The 14,439-nt window shown below is 43.3% G+C and overlaps 3 protein-coding genes across 4 annotated transcripts; all 3 read right to left on the bottom strand.

The window, feature by feature from the left end:
• Nucleotides 1-772: 772 nt before the first annotated feature.
• LOC115737027 (RHOMBOID-like protein 2) lies at nt 773-2,772 on the bottom strand. The gene is made up of 5 exons (XM_030668972.2): nt 2,477-2,772; nt 1,784-1,947; nt 1,485-1,648; nt 1,139-1,392; nt 773-1,011 (listed from the first exon to the last, which is right to left on the bottom strand). The coding sequence occupies exons 1-5, from the start codon at nt 2,770-2,772 to the stop codon at nt 897-899; spliced, it is 993 nt and encodes a 330-aa protein (XP_030524832.2). The 3' UTR covers nt 773-896.
• Nucleotides 2,773-6,262: 3,490 nt separating this feature from the next.
• On the bottom strand, nt 6,263-8,057 carry LOC115737026 (60S ribosomal protein L24-like). 2 transcript variants are annotated; one of them, XM_030668971.2, is made up of 5 exons: nt 7,915-8,057; nt 7,130-7,205; nt 6,945-7,046; nt 6,679-6,827; nt 6,263-6,584 (listed from the first exon to the last, which is right to left on the bottom strand). In XM_030668971.2, exons 1-5 carry the CDS (start codon nt 7,923-7,925, stop codon nt 6,428-6,430), a joined length of 495 nt encoding a protein of 164 aa, XP_030524831.2. In that variant the 5' UTR covers nt 7,926-8,057; the 3' UTR covers nt 6,263-6,427. The 2 variants fall into 2 exon arrangements, with proteins under 2 accessions (XP_030524831.2, XP_048141282.1); XM_048285325.1 differs by lacking the exon at nt 7,915-8,057 and adding an exon at nt 7,423-7,704.
• A 1,518-nt stretch (nt 8,058-9,575) lies between these two features.
• On the bottom strand, nt 9,576-14,214 carry LOC115737081 (replication factor C subunit 2). The gene is made up of 7 exons (XM_030669042.2): nt 13,935-14,214; nt 13,267-13,373; nt 13,083-13,184; nt 12,667-12,862; nt 10,300-10,428; nt 10,026-10,220; nt 9,576-9,948 (listed from the first exon to the last, which is right to left on the bottom strand). Exons 1-7 carry the CDS (start codon nt 14,100-14,102, stop codon nt 9,838-9,840), a joined length of 1,008 nt encoding a protein of 335 aa, XP_030524902.2. The 5' UTR covers nt 14,103-14,214; the 3' UTR covers nt 9,576-9,837.
• Between the last annotated feature and the right edge of the window lie 225 nt (nt 14,215-14,439).

The following is a 14,439-nucleotide window of genomic DNA, read 5'->3' as shown; positions in this document are numbered from 1 at the left end:
AGCAATGTTCATCTCTTCAGTGACAGAGCAAGGAATTCTGGTCAAACACCTCCATCCCAATCTCTAGGACCACCGGAACACGAAAGTTTAGTGTTCTCGTCACCATGCTCGAGCCAATTGACTCTAGATCGCCGATGCCGATACGTTCCTTGACGCTCTAAAGCGATCTGCTGTTTAAATTTTCAGTTCAAGCTCCCCATCCAAATCACCGTTATGGTCATCTTGCAACTGGAAGGTCAAGGTGTACCCTGAGAGTTTCCACTTCCTTGCCACCGCGCTGGAAAGATGTTTTGCTCCATTGAGTTAGAGCAGAACACCTTTGTGTCGCGAAAATCGGAATGTATTGTCAGTGGCGAGTGGCCAAATGCCACTGCAGATTCATGGAACACTAAAACACCCTCCATGGGAAGCTAAAGCCCTGTCAAATCCTCATGAATTGTTTCTGATGTTAGATTAAGGCGCTTTGGCGATTATGGTGGGAGCGGTTAATTTGAAGATTAGACTATGTCGCCAGTTGATGTTTGTGGATGAACCCTGGACAATTCTCTCTGTCTCTCCCTCTCCCTCTTCCCAATGCCTGGAAGATAACTTTGCCGGCTCGAACGTATATATGTTGCAATGATTTCAACACAGCCATATAGCTATTTTCACGGCAAAGAGTAATCTCGAGGGACAGAGAAAGGAGAGGTTAGTAAGATCAAACCGATCGATGATATATATTGCATAGTTTTCCGAGAAACCTTATTGCGTACACAAGTTCTGTATTTGAGCATTTACATGACAAATTTTTGCATTATAATCAAGTCCAATCAACATATGGTGAACATTCATGGAAAGAGAAAAAAAAAAAAAGCACGGGAGATCGATGACAAGGAATGGTAGTTCATCTGCAGATTTCATCGGTTCCCGCAGTGCCATTTTGACGTCGGCACGCAGCTCAGGTAATGGCACCAACTGCAATGATCATTCGCGGACTCTCCTTTAAACAGCATCACCAGCCCGATTATGAATCTGCTACGGAATTTCCAAAACCAGAAAAGACGTTAGTAGTTTTCATTTCCGATGTCGAAAGTAACACAAGGCATTCTTGTCCAAAATTTGATAAAACACCACGCTTTTACTATTATTGTCGACTTACCCGATGATCAATAGAACAAGGGCAAGAAGCCACAGCAAGTACTGGTAAGCCTTGTGCTTCGACTTCTTGGCATGAGCCTCAGCTCCAAGGTACTGACGATCCACCCACCCGAACTGGGGGCGAACGAGGAGGATGAAGCCGAGAAGGAAGCCCGTCAATAGCCCGCCGATGTGGGCAAAGTTGTCTACGTGAGGAAGGACTCCGAGTCCTAAATTGAGCGCTATTATGATGATCAGCATGAAAAGAGCTGCAGCCTGCAAATATCAAACACAAAAGAGCATTGAGATTTAAAGGATCCATAGTTCAATGATCGACCCCAAATAAAAAGATTGGCGGGTTTATCGACCTTGTTGGTGTAGATGGTCCAGTTAGTGATGAGCTCGGAAACCATGGCTCCTACGAGGCCGAAGAGAGCACCGGAAGCACCGACTGATATTCGGCTCTGAATGAAAAGCGAAGAAAGAATGCTTCCGCCAAATCCAGACAATAGGTAGATCGTCGCCACCCGCACTGCCCGAATCATCATCGCACAGCCCCACAAGATGTTAATGTCAAAAATTTGGCACGAGAAAATGAAGACAAATCATCCTTTTTCAAGTCCTAAAATAAAACTAAAAAAGCCCGCACAAGTCCTTGAGATTTTACCGAAGCCGAATTGCTGCTCGAGGCAGATGCCAACGAAGGCCAAGCACAACATGTTGGCAAGCAGATGAATGACGCCGGCGTGCAACCACATACAAGTGATCAGTCTCCAACCTTGTTTCTGGTGCACTATCTTGTTCCAGTCCAGAGCCCCCATCCTGTCCAATCTGTATACAAACAGCAGCAAAGGTTGCTCGAAAATTCAAATTCACATAAGAAAATCACACATGGATCACAAATAATGGGTAACTAATTATTCATAGAACGAACCATATCTTCTGCCTTAGCAAATTCTTGAATAGCGAAAAGAAACTGGATCGACTTAGCCGATGATGGACTACGCAGTGAATCATATCGAATTAGGGACTATAAATTAGACGTGTATTTCATCAAAGGTTGACAAAAATCTATCCTATTGCAAGCTGGAGAGTGATGTTTTGTTAAGTAGGAAACTCCAAAAATTGCAAATTATTAAGAAGAAGTCAACGTTTCTGAGTCATCCGACCATTTCACTTCCTAGAACATCGCCAAACGTCTTCAGTACACGTCCATGGAAACTGCCATCGAAGTTTCACAAATGCCAAGAGACAAGCTCCAATCAACATGAAACCACTCAGTCATAACATTACGTAAGACAAAGTCAGAACAGTGAAAAGAGAGAAGAAATTAAAAATGGAAATGAACTTGTGTGCTTACGTAGAAGAAGAGGGACCGAAGAGAGGATTCTCTTTGAGAGGCTGGAACGAGATCCGGCCCAGGAACTTGGCGACACAGCCGCCGTAGGTGCGCAAGCTCTTCTCGGGGCAGTCGTTGACGTACATGACGGCGACGAAGAGCACGACGCTGGCCAAGATGAACATGGGGATCAGCCACGGGGTCCACTCGCCATCCTCCTCCACATAGGTGGTCGCCGCGGCGTAGTAATGGTTGTCGGCTTTCCAGGGTCTCTTCTTTTCAGCTCCTAGCTCGAGATCTCGGTTCGAGTTCGACATCGCTTCTCTCTCTCCAGGAATGCTCGAAGAAACGCTTACGACGAGTATGTGGATGAACGTGAGAAGGTGGAGTGCCGAGTGGTGGGTGAAGAGAAGGGGACAGAGAGGAGATTTCTTGAATTAGCGTTGGCAGATTCAACTGTAGCAGAGAGACTGTGTCGTCGTGCTATATATAATCCCTGGGATAAGCTTCAGAGTTGACTGTGGTACGCGGTGTCTAAGCAAAGTGCATGAGCTTAAGACACTGGAAAATACTTGGAAATCTCACACCTTTGTTGTTTTAATTTGTTACTCCGACAGATTTCTTTAACATTTTCGAATATGGATGTGGAGCAGATGGTTTAATTCGAATAAACTAAGGTAAAATACATTGGACAGCCTCGACTCGTCAAGACACGGTATCCGACAAACATTACTATCGGCTTACCACACCGTCCCCCGCCGGTGGAATCCGAATCCGACCCTCAAGACACCACGTATCGAAATTTCCATCTGCAGAGAAAATTAAAATGCGGAGGATCACGATCCTGTTTTCGCTGATTTTAACTGTATTTCCAGTATCCATCTGGTGGGTGGGACTGTTTCAACCGGCCTAAATGTATTGATTTCTTTGAAATGGTCTAATGGCCATTGTTATGAAGAAAGCTTCAGCCACCAGGCTTGTTTGCAATTGTTTATGCATTGCTAGCTGCAAGTTGGGAGATGAAGGAGACGACTCCTTCCTCAATGAATTTTTCAAAACAGTAAGAGAATAAAAAGTTCCATATCCGATTCATTCATTTATAAATTAGTGTTGCGACATCGATACCAAGCGCAACCCATTCTTGTTCAGATCTATGAAATCACCGGAGGATATTACTTTTCCATGTATATATTAGATGTTTCAACTTACCCGGTGATCAGTCGAACTAGGCCGAGAAGACATAGCGTGTATTGGTACATCTTGTAATTAGGCTCATCGGCATGAGCATCGTCGGTACGGTCTCGGCAACTTGCCCACTCGTGCCAGGGACGGATGAGTATCACGAAGCCGGGAAGGAACCTGGTTAGTAGCCCTCCGACATGGCCGAAATTATCCATGTATGAACAGAGGACTGTGAATCCGAAACCAAGTGCTGACAAGCACATCAGTATAGACAGACGAGCACCCTGAAAAACAAGAAAAACAATACAGAAACACAAGCGATTCAATGATAAATTTCACAGTATAAACTCACAACATAAAGGCAAGTCAGAGTCTCGAGTTAGCACAAGAATGGAAATTTAGCAGAAGGCGCTATCAGGTTTGTTGACCTTGTTGGCATGGATGGTCCAGTTGGTGATGAACTCGGATATCTTCGCGCCGAAGACTCCAAAGATGGCACCGGAAGCACCAAAGGCCATTCCTTCCTGAACAAAAAGCAGAGACAGAATGCTTGTGCCAACTCCGGACAACAGGTAGATCGTTCCGAATCGCACTTCCAGCACCAATTGTAACCCCATAAGATGAAATTACGACAAATCCGATCAATATGGTTCAGCATTTTGAAAAGGCAAAGATGCATTACTAATATAGCTTCGAGTAACGAATAGAGTCATCCTCTTCTAATACTGCAGAAGATGAAAAAGCGACCACAAACCGAAACCGAACCATTGTTCGAGGCCAAGACAGAACAAGGTCAAGGTCAAGTTGGTCGAGAGCAGATGAACCACGCCCATACAACCCCATGGAAGTGAGCATTCTCCGAGCTTGTTTCTGGTGCACCATCTTGTACCACTCCAAAGCCCCCATCTTGTCCAATCTACACAGACAGGAACAGAGAAAAAAAAAGGATGAAAAGAGGGATGGCTCCAGGATTTCAATCATCTGTTATCAGCACAACAACTTCATTCTTCGTCGAGGAAAACGAAAGTGTTCATATACAGGAGAAAAAGGAAAGGGAAGGAATTAACAGATCACAACTTACACTGAATGGGAGATACTCCACCATGATTCTACCTGACTACCGAGGCAAAGGGTGAAGTAAAAGGCGGCGGCGAAGGCTGCGCGCATTGGCAAAGTAGAACACGAGGGTCAACCACAGCCTCCACTCGCCGCCGGAGGCAAACCTCTCAAAGTGTATGGTCAGCACCCATCTCGCTTCATTGGCGCCCATACTATCGGCGTCGCCACTTCCCATCCCTCTCTCGACCACTAGGTTCGACATCAACATAGGCCCTTCTTCCGAACTGCGACGGAAAGAACCAGTGGGAGGATCCTAGCGCGTTGTTCACGTATTAAGGCTGGGTTATGTAAGGGCGGTGGAGGTTTATAGGGTCGCGAGAAGTGATTAACGAGGCTGTCAAACTATTTTCTGTTCTTATCATGCAGAGTCAGATGAGAAACGTAGTGGGATCCTTCGATTGGAAAGAGTTATGGTCTGGGGCGCCACCTATAAAGCAAAGAACACCTTTTTTTAAGCAACGAGAGTTCACATTGAGTCGAGCTGATGATGGAAATATTTTCTGTTCGTCTATATTCATAAGCGATGTAAGCAATCAATTTTTAAAAGACAAAACGCGCTCCAACCAAAATAAGAATGACCACCGTATGCCCTATCATCATTCACCTAAATGAACGAGAAGATGGTTACTTTTCTCTCCCTCTCTCTCTGTATGACGAGCGCACAAGCGCAGACACCTAAAGATTGATTTTTCAGGTAGGATAGTGGCCTAAGCAATGACCATTTTCTAAAGCCGAAACGTCCGGCGGAACAAGATTGATTGGCTCTTTTGGCCAGCTAAAACGCATCTATTGGGTCTGGAAATGGTGCTTAGGAAGGATCAAATGACATAAAGCCGGAATTAGGAGCTTAACAAGTTGCTCCGCCTTCGAAAGATGCCCAAAGGTAGCGCTCGATCCAAGAAAATCGTCCGGCCAAGTAACTTTCGCCCCCGGACGTGACTAGCCATTTCACATATGGGTAAGGAAGGATTGATAAGACTCGAACAAACAACAGACCAACCATTTCCCAATTTTAAAGCGCAATGCTTTCTTTACTAGTGGAGTTGCCAATACATATCCAAGAACATATAACATTCCTTATGAACTCCAAATTTCGAAAGCGGCCTTAATCTTTTAGATGCGAGATAATTGATTCACAGAATATTAGAAGGGGAAAAAGGACAAGAATTAACTGTAGATAGCATCTCTTCCATCATAAAACAGCTCAGCCTTTTCCAACAAATCTTTCAAAGTTTGAAAGAAATCCTATAAAATTTGAGAACAGGATTATGAAAAGGCATATACTGCACTTGTGACCCGATTAGAAAAGTGATGACCCCGCTCACTCATTGTCACGAAAAAAACCCAACTCACATACTATGCGCAAAACTATTTCCTGCACAAAGACAGCTCTAGTTCGCAAAGGAAGTCGACAAAAAACTTATGTCAAAGATTCTGTGTAGTCATCAGAACTGGAACCAAAGTACCTACTGCTTATAGGCTATGTGGAATAGTAAAAGCACAGCATGATCAACAAACTCCGAACTGACGTGCATTAAACAAAATCAAACTGAATCTGACAAAAAGAACCTCGGTAAAATATGTGAGTTGATCGAAGCAGAAATTGAAACAAATAATCTAAACTGTAGATGCCAGATGGTACTGGATTACAAGAAAGCAGGGCAAACGAATTTATCGTTTCCCACCGCCACCTCCGAGCTTGGGGCCCTTCGGTGCAGCACCCTTAGGCATGTTCCCCTTGGATTGGGTCTTTGAAGACTTGGCCATCGTCTCAGCTTTCTTTGCCTTCTTCTCATCCTTTGTCTTCTTGATCCTTTCCTTGACTTCCCTGCAAACCAAGAAAGCGTCATGCAAAGCAGCGTGATAGAGAGCAAGGACAGCAAAAACCTCAACGGTGACTGTGACAGGACAAGAGCTCATACCTGAGAGCAGCCTCACGTGCAGCATCACGGACTTCTGGCTTCTCAGTCCTTTTCTTCTGAATAACTTCCAAGGTGGCACCGACAATGGACCTCGAGTAAGGCTTCCTAGTGGCTCGGCGCTTCTTCTTCACAGCCTCGGCAGCGATATCCTGCAAATGTGATTAATAGAAAGAGTCAAATTGTGACAACCCCGAGAACCATATACAGCACACCATTCAGGTCAAGCAAAACAGCTATGCTAAAAAGCCTTCTGGTCGATTCTTCACCTTCTTATGTTGCTTCCTGTACATGGCTGTCCATGTAAGCTTCAAAGGCTTCAGGCGGTTGTGGAAGTACCTCTTGCATTTAGAATTGGCAAACAGGAAAACCTACACATGCAAAGTAGACAAGACAATTCACGTAAGAAACGATGACTGGCAAGGCCGTCACGTAGAACCATTCAAAATCTCACCTGGGAATCCGAGCGAATGAATCTGATTCCCTTGCCGGGGTAAATCTTGGCACCGCTAAAGCGGCAGAGTTCAGTCCTAGAATATCAAAATAATGGGAAACAAACTGTATTAAGCACGACAAATCTCGCAGGCGCAAAGCAATGCAGTAATACTCTATCGACATGTAGCAGAAAATATCAAGAGATAGAACGCATACTTCCGATTATGCACACTAGGGTCAATAAACTACACATCAAACACTCAAGTATCAAAACACGAGACTAACAACATTCCTGCCACGGTCACAACTCACAGAGAAGTGAGAACAGCCGCTAATGCAATATCCACCCATGTAATAAAGCCGCACAAGTATTGATCTGTCAACATTGTACACATCTATAGCTGAAGATCCAGAACCAATCAGGTCCAAAAATTTGTTCCAACTCCTGCTACTCGGCATCTCGGACACATCTTTATTCGGCAATCCTCCCCGACCCCCACTGTTCTTACTTCCATTGCAATAGCAAAACAGTCGCAAACATAAGCCTTGAAAGTTCAAATGTTTCGCAGATTACGCAGTTTCGGAGATCTTTTGAAACTTCCACGAGCAAGACACTACAAAATCCACAACAAAAGGGGGGAAAAAAAGGAAAATTGCCACGCCAAAGACGCAAGCTTCACAATCTGCGCATGAACTCAGACCGAAACAAAACCCTCCCACATCAAGCAATAACACACAGACGACCGAGTCACAAAATGATAAGCAGCATTACGTCGAGATTGAGAGAGAGATGGAGGGGCCTACTTGAGGACCATGGTGAGCGAAGGAGGCTGCTGGAGCTTGGGTCTCGGCGCGCCTGCTGATGGTGGAGAAAACCCTAATATCTGATGCGCTAGCCTAAATGCATCCCAAGCAGGAGACTCAAAACTTCGCTCCAATGAAACGACGCCGTCGCTCAATGGTCTCGCAAATTGGGCCCGTCGGGCAACCTCCCATAGAGAAGACGTCAATAGGCCCACTCTTGTCCTGAATAGAACAATCATAATTGCAATCCGAACTTAAATTAGACATCTTTTTTTTTTTTGGTCGATTAATTACAAATATTAAGTTACTTGCATTTTTTAAGAATTAAAGTATAGGTGATTGTTAAAAAATAAAATAAAAAGAAGTGTGGGTGAATTTTCCAATATAAAAATAGTGAACTCTTGATATCGTTTTTCGGAAATATGGTAACTTTTTATATCGTCTATTCAAGTTTTTTTTTTTTTGGTCGGACATCTATTTAAGTTAAATAGGTATGATTTCAGTCTTTTCAAATTAGTCAAAAGTGCAAAGCTCTCTTCAGATGAGAGTACTGGAGATTAATATGTCTCGAGAGCAAGGTAAAAGCTACATCAATTTCCCGACAAACTTAAGAAGACATTCCATAGCATTATATGCCTTTAAATTGTTGAATTAACTAGCCCCAAAAATGGATGATGCTGAAGCGTGCGACCTATACTCGGCCATCAAGGCAAGTGCCGATCCTTGATGAGTAGGAGGGTGCGAAGGTCGCTGCAAAATCTAGGGTGTGAGCCCGATCGAAGCGGCCGTCGATGCGGATCTTGGTGGGAGTAACAAAATTCCAATTTAAGCCAATCACATATAGGTTTGATTCAAGTTGATTTTTTTTTTATCAATTCGTGGATTCAATTTCACTGTACTTTGGCAAACTAAATCAATAGCTTCGAAATCAAAGTTAATCATATAGGTTTGTTAGGATGGAGGAAAGAAGGGGTCATAAAGACATGTTCATGTTTCGATGGAAAGAAACGGCGGAAAAAATTTAGGAGAAGAGATTAGGGGGTAATACACAGTCTTTTTTTTTTTTTTTTTTGCATTTTTTTGGCCTTTTTTTTCCATCTGTTTACAAGTACATAATATGGCATTTAATCATCATGCATTCTAATGATTTCTTCTCCCTTCTAATCACTCCATCGAAACTAATCCAAACTAAGTGTTAGTCTAAAACTCGTCCGAAGCATGTGAAAGGCCAGTTGCCGAAACAGCACATACCACCATGTACCAAGCGCTCGAGCAAGCCGCGAGATGGTTCGGTTTCGCGTGTAACACCATGAAACCTGGGAGAAAATTCCATTACTTCGTCCTTTCAAAGGACTGCAAATCAAGTCTCGTCCGCAACTGAGTTCTTTTTTTTTTTGGTCAAAAGTCCGCAACTGAGTTCATTCGACTGGATTAGAGGTTGCTCATATATTCCCCTTCCACATATTTGGTGCTTCTGCTTGAGTACTGATTCTGCAATTTACGAAGAGAATCCTTGCAGCTACAAGTCAAGTACTAATCAGTCAATAGAGACACCGCCCCACAATTCGACCAGGACAAAATGGTGCCATGTGCGGACAATGAGTTCAGGGATGGGGACGATCCGTTGGGGAATCAAAACCTGATTGCAAAAAACAGTTCAGTTGGGGAAAAACAGAGAGATGATGCCATTTGTACAAGAACCATTGCACGAGTCTCCAAAAGAAAACCCTACTCTATGCTTTCAACAAAGCGGGAACCTTATGCATCACCAAGAGATGCACCAGGTTACAAAACTCTATCAAGTCGGGGGAGGTAAATTAACACCACTCTTTCAACTCCTCATCTGCACGCACCTAATAATGAAATCGTACGCACTCTTACATTCACAAGAGTCGCGAAGGACAAGCCCAGCTACAGAGATCCTCAAGCTGCTTTAGCAGTCTCACGGACCACAGCTAGCTTAGCCAAAAGACCGCATAACTGAAGATATGAGCCAACGCCATCACAGATTCTCATATGTGCGAAACCAGTTTCCTGCATCCAGAAGTGCATCATATAAGAAATCAACAATCTTCATATATAGCTGGAACCCTTAACTGCACAAGAGAGACCTTCATGAACTCCAACTTCAGATACTCGGCCATGTCATAATTCTTTATGATACGAAATAGCGTAGTAATTATGTCTGTAGGGGAATAGCCCAGATCATAAAGTTGCTTCAGACCAGCACAAGCATCATCAAACTTCCCCTCTAGGACATTGCGAACCATATTCTTGACATGCAATGGATGTGGCTGATCACAAACCTGAAAAACAAGTGGATGATGTATTATTTATGAATTCTTGACAGTCACAAATGTGCTAATTTTTGAGTGGTCTTATAACCTTGAAAACATTTTCCTGGTTGACAAACCGGAACCCGCTGTATGTTGCTTGCAAGTTATTAAGCGCCTGCCTCATGTCACCATCAGCAGTGAAGATGATAGCCTCAAGGCCTTCGGGGACATATGGTACCTTCATTTAGTACCACTGCAGTTAAATTATATATCCACCAAAATAGCAGCTAAAAAATAAAAGAGGATGGACTTATAACCACAACAAAGTAACTGCTGTTATGCAAGTGGAATCACGACAGGACGAACTTAACCATTCGTGCAATCAATCAGGTCAGTCCCTTTGATAGATGAAAAAGTTGCCGTGATTTTTTTAGATACTTTTCAGACTAAGTATATATCCACCAAAACAACAGCTAAAAAATAAAAGAGGATGGAATCCTTTCTTCTTATCTTCTGTAATTTTTTCTATTTGCTGTTATGAAAGTGGAATCACGACAGGACCAACTTAACCATTCGTGCAATCAATCAGGCCCGTCCCTTTGACAGACGAAAAAGTTGCCATGACTTTTTTAGATACTTTTCAGACTAAGTGGTGCCGGCTTGGCCACCACATCTGAAAAATGCCCAAAAAATAACAATACAAAAGACACTAAAATACAAAAACGAAAACTAAAGACCAACTGCTGAATTATTCAAGAGAGGTGGTCTTCAATGGGGGTGGCACATTAGTGTGGAGGAGGCGAAGGGCGGCACCACCACTCCACCTTTGCCAGCGAGGGCCGTCCACTCTCAGCAGGACTCGACAAGCACAGGTGACCCTTGCCCAACCAATGGCAAGGGCGAGGGCGAGGGTCACCAGTCCTCACCACACCTGCTTGCTCATGCCCAAATCTAGGCGAGAACTAGAAGGCCACATGCGGTGGTGGGCGAGGGTTTGCATGGTGGCGTAAGCTCCTCATCAATGATGGCGCCACTGCTCTTGTGCAGTGGCTGTCTTCCTTTTTTTTGGGGGGGGTCGAAGGTTGTCTTCCTTGAGAGGCACCGTCTTGTGCTCGAGCTTCTTGATGTCATAGTAGTTCTTACTGTTGTACTTGTTAAAGATGATGAAAATGAACAAAATTGATGGGAATGTTCAAACTTGAGAAAGAATATTTGTCTGAAGGAGGATTCAAAAGCTCAGCACAGATGGCAAGAAACAGAGATCATAATAATTGTTAAAGTAAGGATTTTCCAGGAAAAAACAAAATGAAAAATCAAGGGAAGATTTGAAATTGATGAAGGAGAAATGTTCTTGTGGTTGAGCAATCTATGAATATTGATGATGAGCTCGTCCTCTTCATCGTGAAGTGCTGTGCTTGAGGTCAGGCTGGAGGTAGTTTATTAATTACACAAACCTCGCAGCACAAACGTGAGGGATGGTGGACCCTTCTTTGGTGGTGGCAAGTAGTCACGCCACCAAGGCTCATCACCCATGCATGATGTGAGGGTTGACGGGCCTCATTGGCGGAGGTAACTGCCCTTCAAACACCCCACTGTCACATGCATATCTCTCTTCCAGTTCTATTTTTCTTTGTTTTCTAATTTTGGGCACTTTTTATGTTTTCTTTTTTTTTGTGTGTGTGTGTGTTTATCATCTTAGTGGTGTGGCACCTATTTGACACCACATTAGCATCACACGTCCTTGAAATTTATTTAAAACTGCCAAGTCAGCATTGTCTATCACTTAAACTAGATAGAGATTAACGAAATATTCAATTGCAGTTTCTAGCAAATTTTAGGACTTGAAAAGGTAATTTGAAAGTTTCACAACTTGATCACGATAAGTTTTAGGACTTCTGATGCGTTTATCCCTACTGAAAACTTAGAAGGAAGCAGTTCAAGGACAATATGTTCCCAAATATTCTCAGTCCACATGCTTCTAACCGCAAAGTAAGTGTTGTTGACTTTTCTCAGAGAGACTTCAAGCAACTTGTGATCATGGTGTCACTTATAATCCTGAAGTAAGGAGCATTAGCCTTTAATTACAAATAGAAGCAGCTCTCAAAGAGATTAGACTACATGCGATAAGTATCTCATTGCCCAAATTAAGCCATAGAAAGCCTCCACTTCAATACCGTGTCCAGCTTAAAACGATAACACATTCAAACTAGTAAACCTCAGTAGAGTTTGGAATGTCCAATCATAAAGATATATTGGTTTACCTGGCTTGGAAAGTATGATTAAGTTAAAAACAAGAATTTGATGGTTTCAATTCTGTAATCAAACAGACGACTTCAGCTAAACTATGGCAAGTCCAACAAAGTAGCGTCATCGCAAGAAATAAGTGAATAATAATACTGAACTTGCACTGCAATGATCAGTTTAGCTTATCTATAGAAGTGGGAATGAGACAAGCATACATAACATATACATGTACCTTTTCTGCTTTAATCACCACCATGAGACGCCCAAGAATTTCTTGGTCCGATAATCGTGAAAAGCGAACAAGAGCACATCTACTCTGAATAGGCTCAATGATCTTTGAAGATATATTGCATGCAAGGGCAAAGCGAGTGGTGTTTGAATATATTTCCATTGTCCGCCTCAAAGCCTGCTGTGCTCCAGAAGTCATGCTGATTTTGAGAAAAAGTACCCCAATAACCAACCCAAAGAAGAAAAATGTATAAGAATTATACTTCAATGAGTGCAACAAAACGAAGAACCAACAATTATGATAGGACAAAAGAAAAATATCGTAAAATAGGATAAAAGAAAAACTTCTACAATCCTTGAATAATCAGTCTAATGATCAGCTAAATAAGGTCTGGCCATTAATTAGGTGAGACGTCTTACCTGTCAGCTTCATCCAATATCACCATCTTATGCCTCCCAGGAGGAAGGGTTACTTTCTTTTGGGCAAACATCTTGATTTTGTTCCTTACAGTGTCTATTCCCCTGAATAGGCAAGTTACAAGAACATTACTTTAGGAAGAAACAGCAGATCGAAATGTTACAGACTTGAAGTACAAATCCCTGCCTATCATCAGATGCATTCAGCTCCAACACCGCCTCCTTATAGTTTGGTCCAAGAAGTTCATGTGCGAGAGCCAGTATACTCGTAGTTTTACCAGTTCCAGGAGGTCCCTGAAAGTACATAGAGATGTAGTCATAAGTATCATGAGCAGTCTTCAACATGAGATAGAAGAGCGTTGGGCGCAACGACTTCACAACCAAATAATGCGTGGCTTTCCATTTCGTTTCACAATAGAATTGCAGGAAAAAAAGAAGAGAAAAATTCAGCTTCTTCGAATGAACAACTCCTATCGCATTAGAAATCTTCACACAGAAAATTGACACACAATTGTCTAACCCAAGCAGGCATGGAGAAAGCAGCTGTCTGAAAGAAGACGACTTTAGTAATAAACAACCTACTACTGCCAATCGCTAGGCGCATTTCCCAAGTACCAGAGCCAGAACCTCAAATCAGGAAAGGCGATCCTAGAATGTGCGAAGAAGATTTAGAGGAGGTCAAAGTAAGAAGGCAGATTTCATCGCGGAATTTTCACAAGCACCTGGGGACACCGCATTTACCCATCTCATCCTCGGAGAAATTAGGGCCACCCATATAGCAGATCCGAGCAATAAAAAACAATCACACCAAGCTCGAGCTTGAAACAGAAGACAAGGTAGAGGCGAGAAACGTACGGACAAGATGAGATTGGGCATGTTGCCGTCGCGAGCGATGACCTGAAGCCTGGAGACAGCGTCCTCGTTGCCGACGATGTCGGCGGCCTTGTTCGGCCGGTACTTCTCCACCCACGGCATGTCGAAGTGGCTCGCTCCGGCGCCGGACGAAGAAGAGGACGAAGCCATTTCCGCCGTCGTTCTCTGCGCGCCAAACTCCTTCGAACCGTTCCCCTCTCGCGCTCCGAGATTTGGAGGGAAAAATGGTCAGTCGACGCAGTGGAGTACAGCTGCAGGAGACAAGACCACGGAAGGACCTTCTTCTCTTTGTATTTATTTGCTGTTGCCCCCTCCTACTTCCGTTAAATTACGTTTCTCCCCACACCGGGTTGAGCTCGAATCCAACCGAACCGAACCCCCGAAATTCCGATTTTGTTCCGAATAGGGCCGACTCAAAATTCAATTTGGACTGGACTATTCATTAAAGAATAAAAAGTGGAATTTCATTACAAAACATAGGAATTTT

The sequence above is a fragment of the Rhodamnia argentea genome, chromosome 9 (assembly GCF_020921035.1).
Source record: "Rhodamnia argentea isolate NSW1041297 chromosome 9, ASM2092103v1, whole genome shotgun sequence".
Classification (NCBI taxonomy): domain Eukaryota; kingdom Viridiplantae; phylum Streptophyta; class Magnoliopsida; order Myrtales; family Myrtaceae; genus Rhodamnia; species Rhodamnia argentea.
The sequence above is the reverse complement of the archived record's forward strand: the minus strand, read 5'-3'. Positions and strand labels throughout refer to the sequence as shown.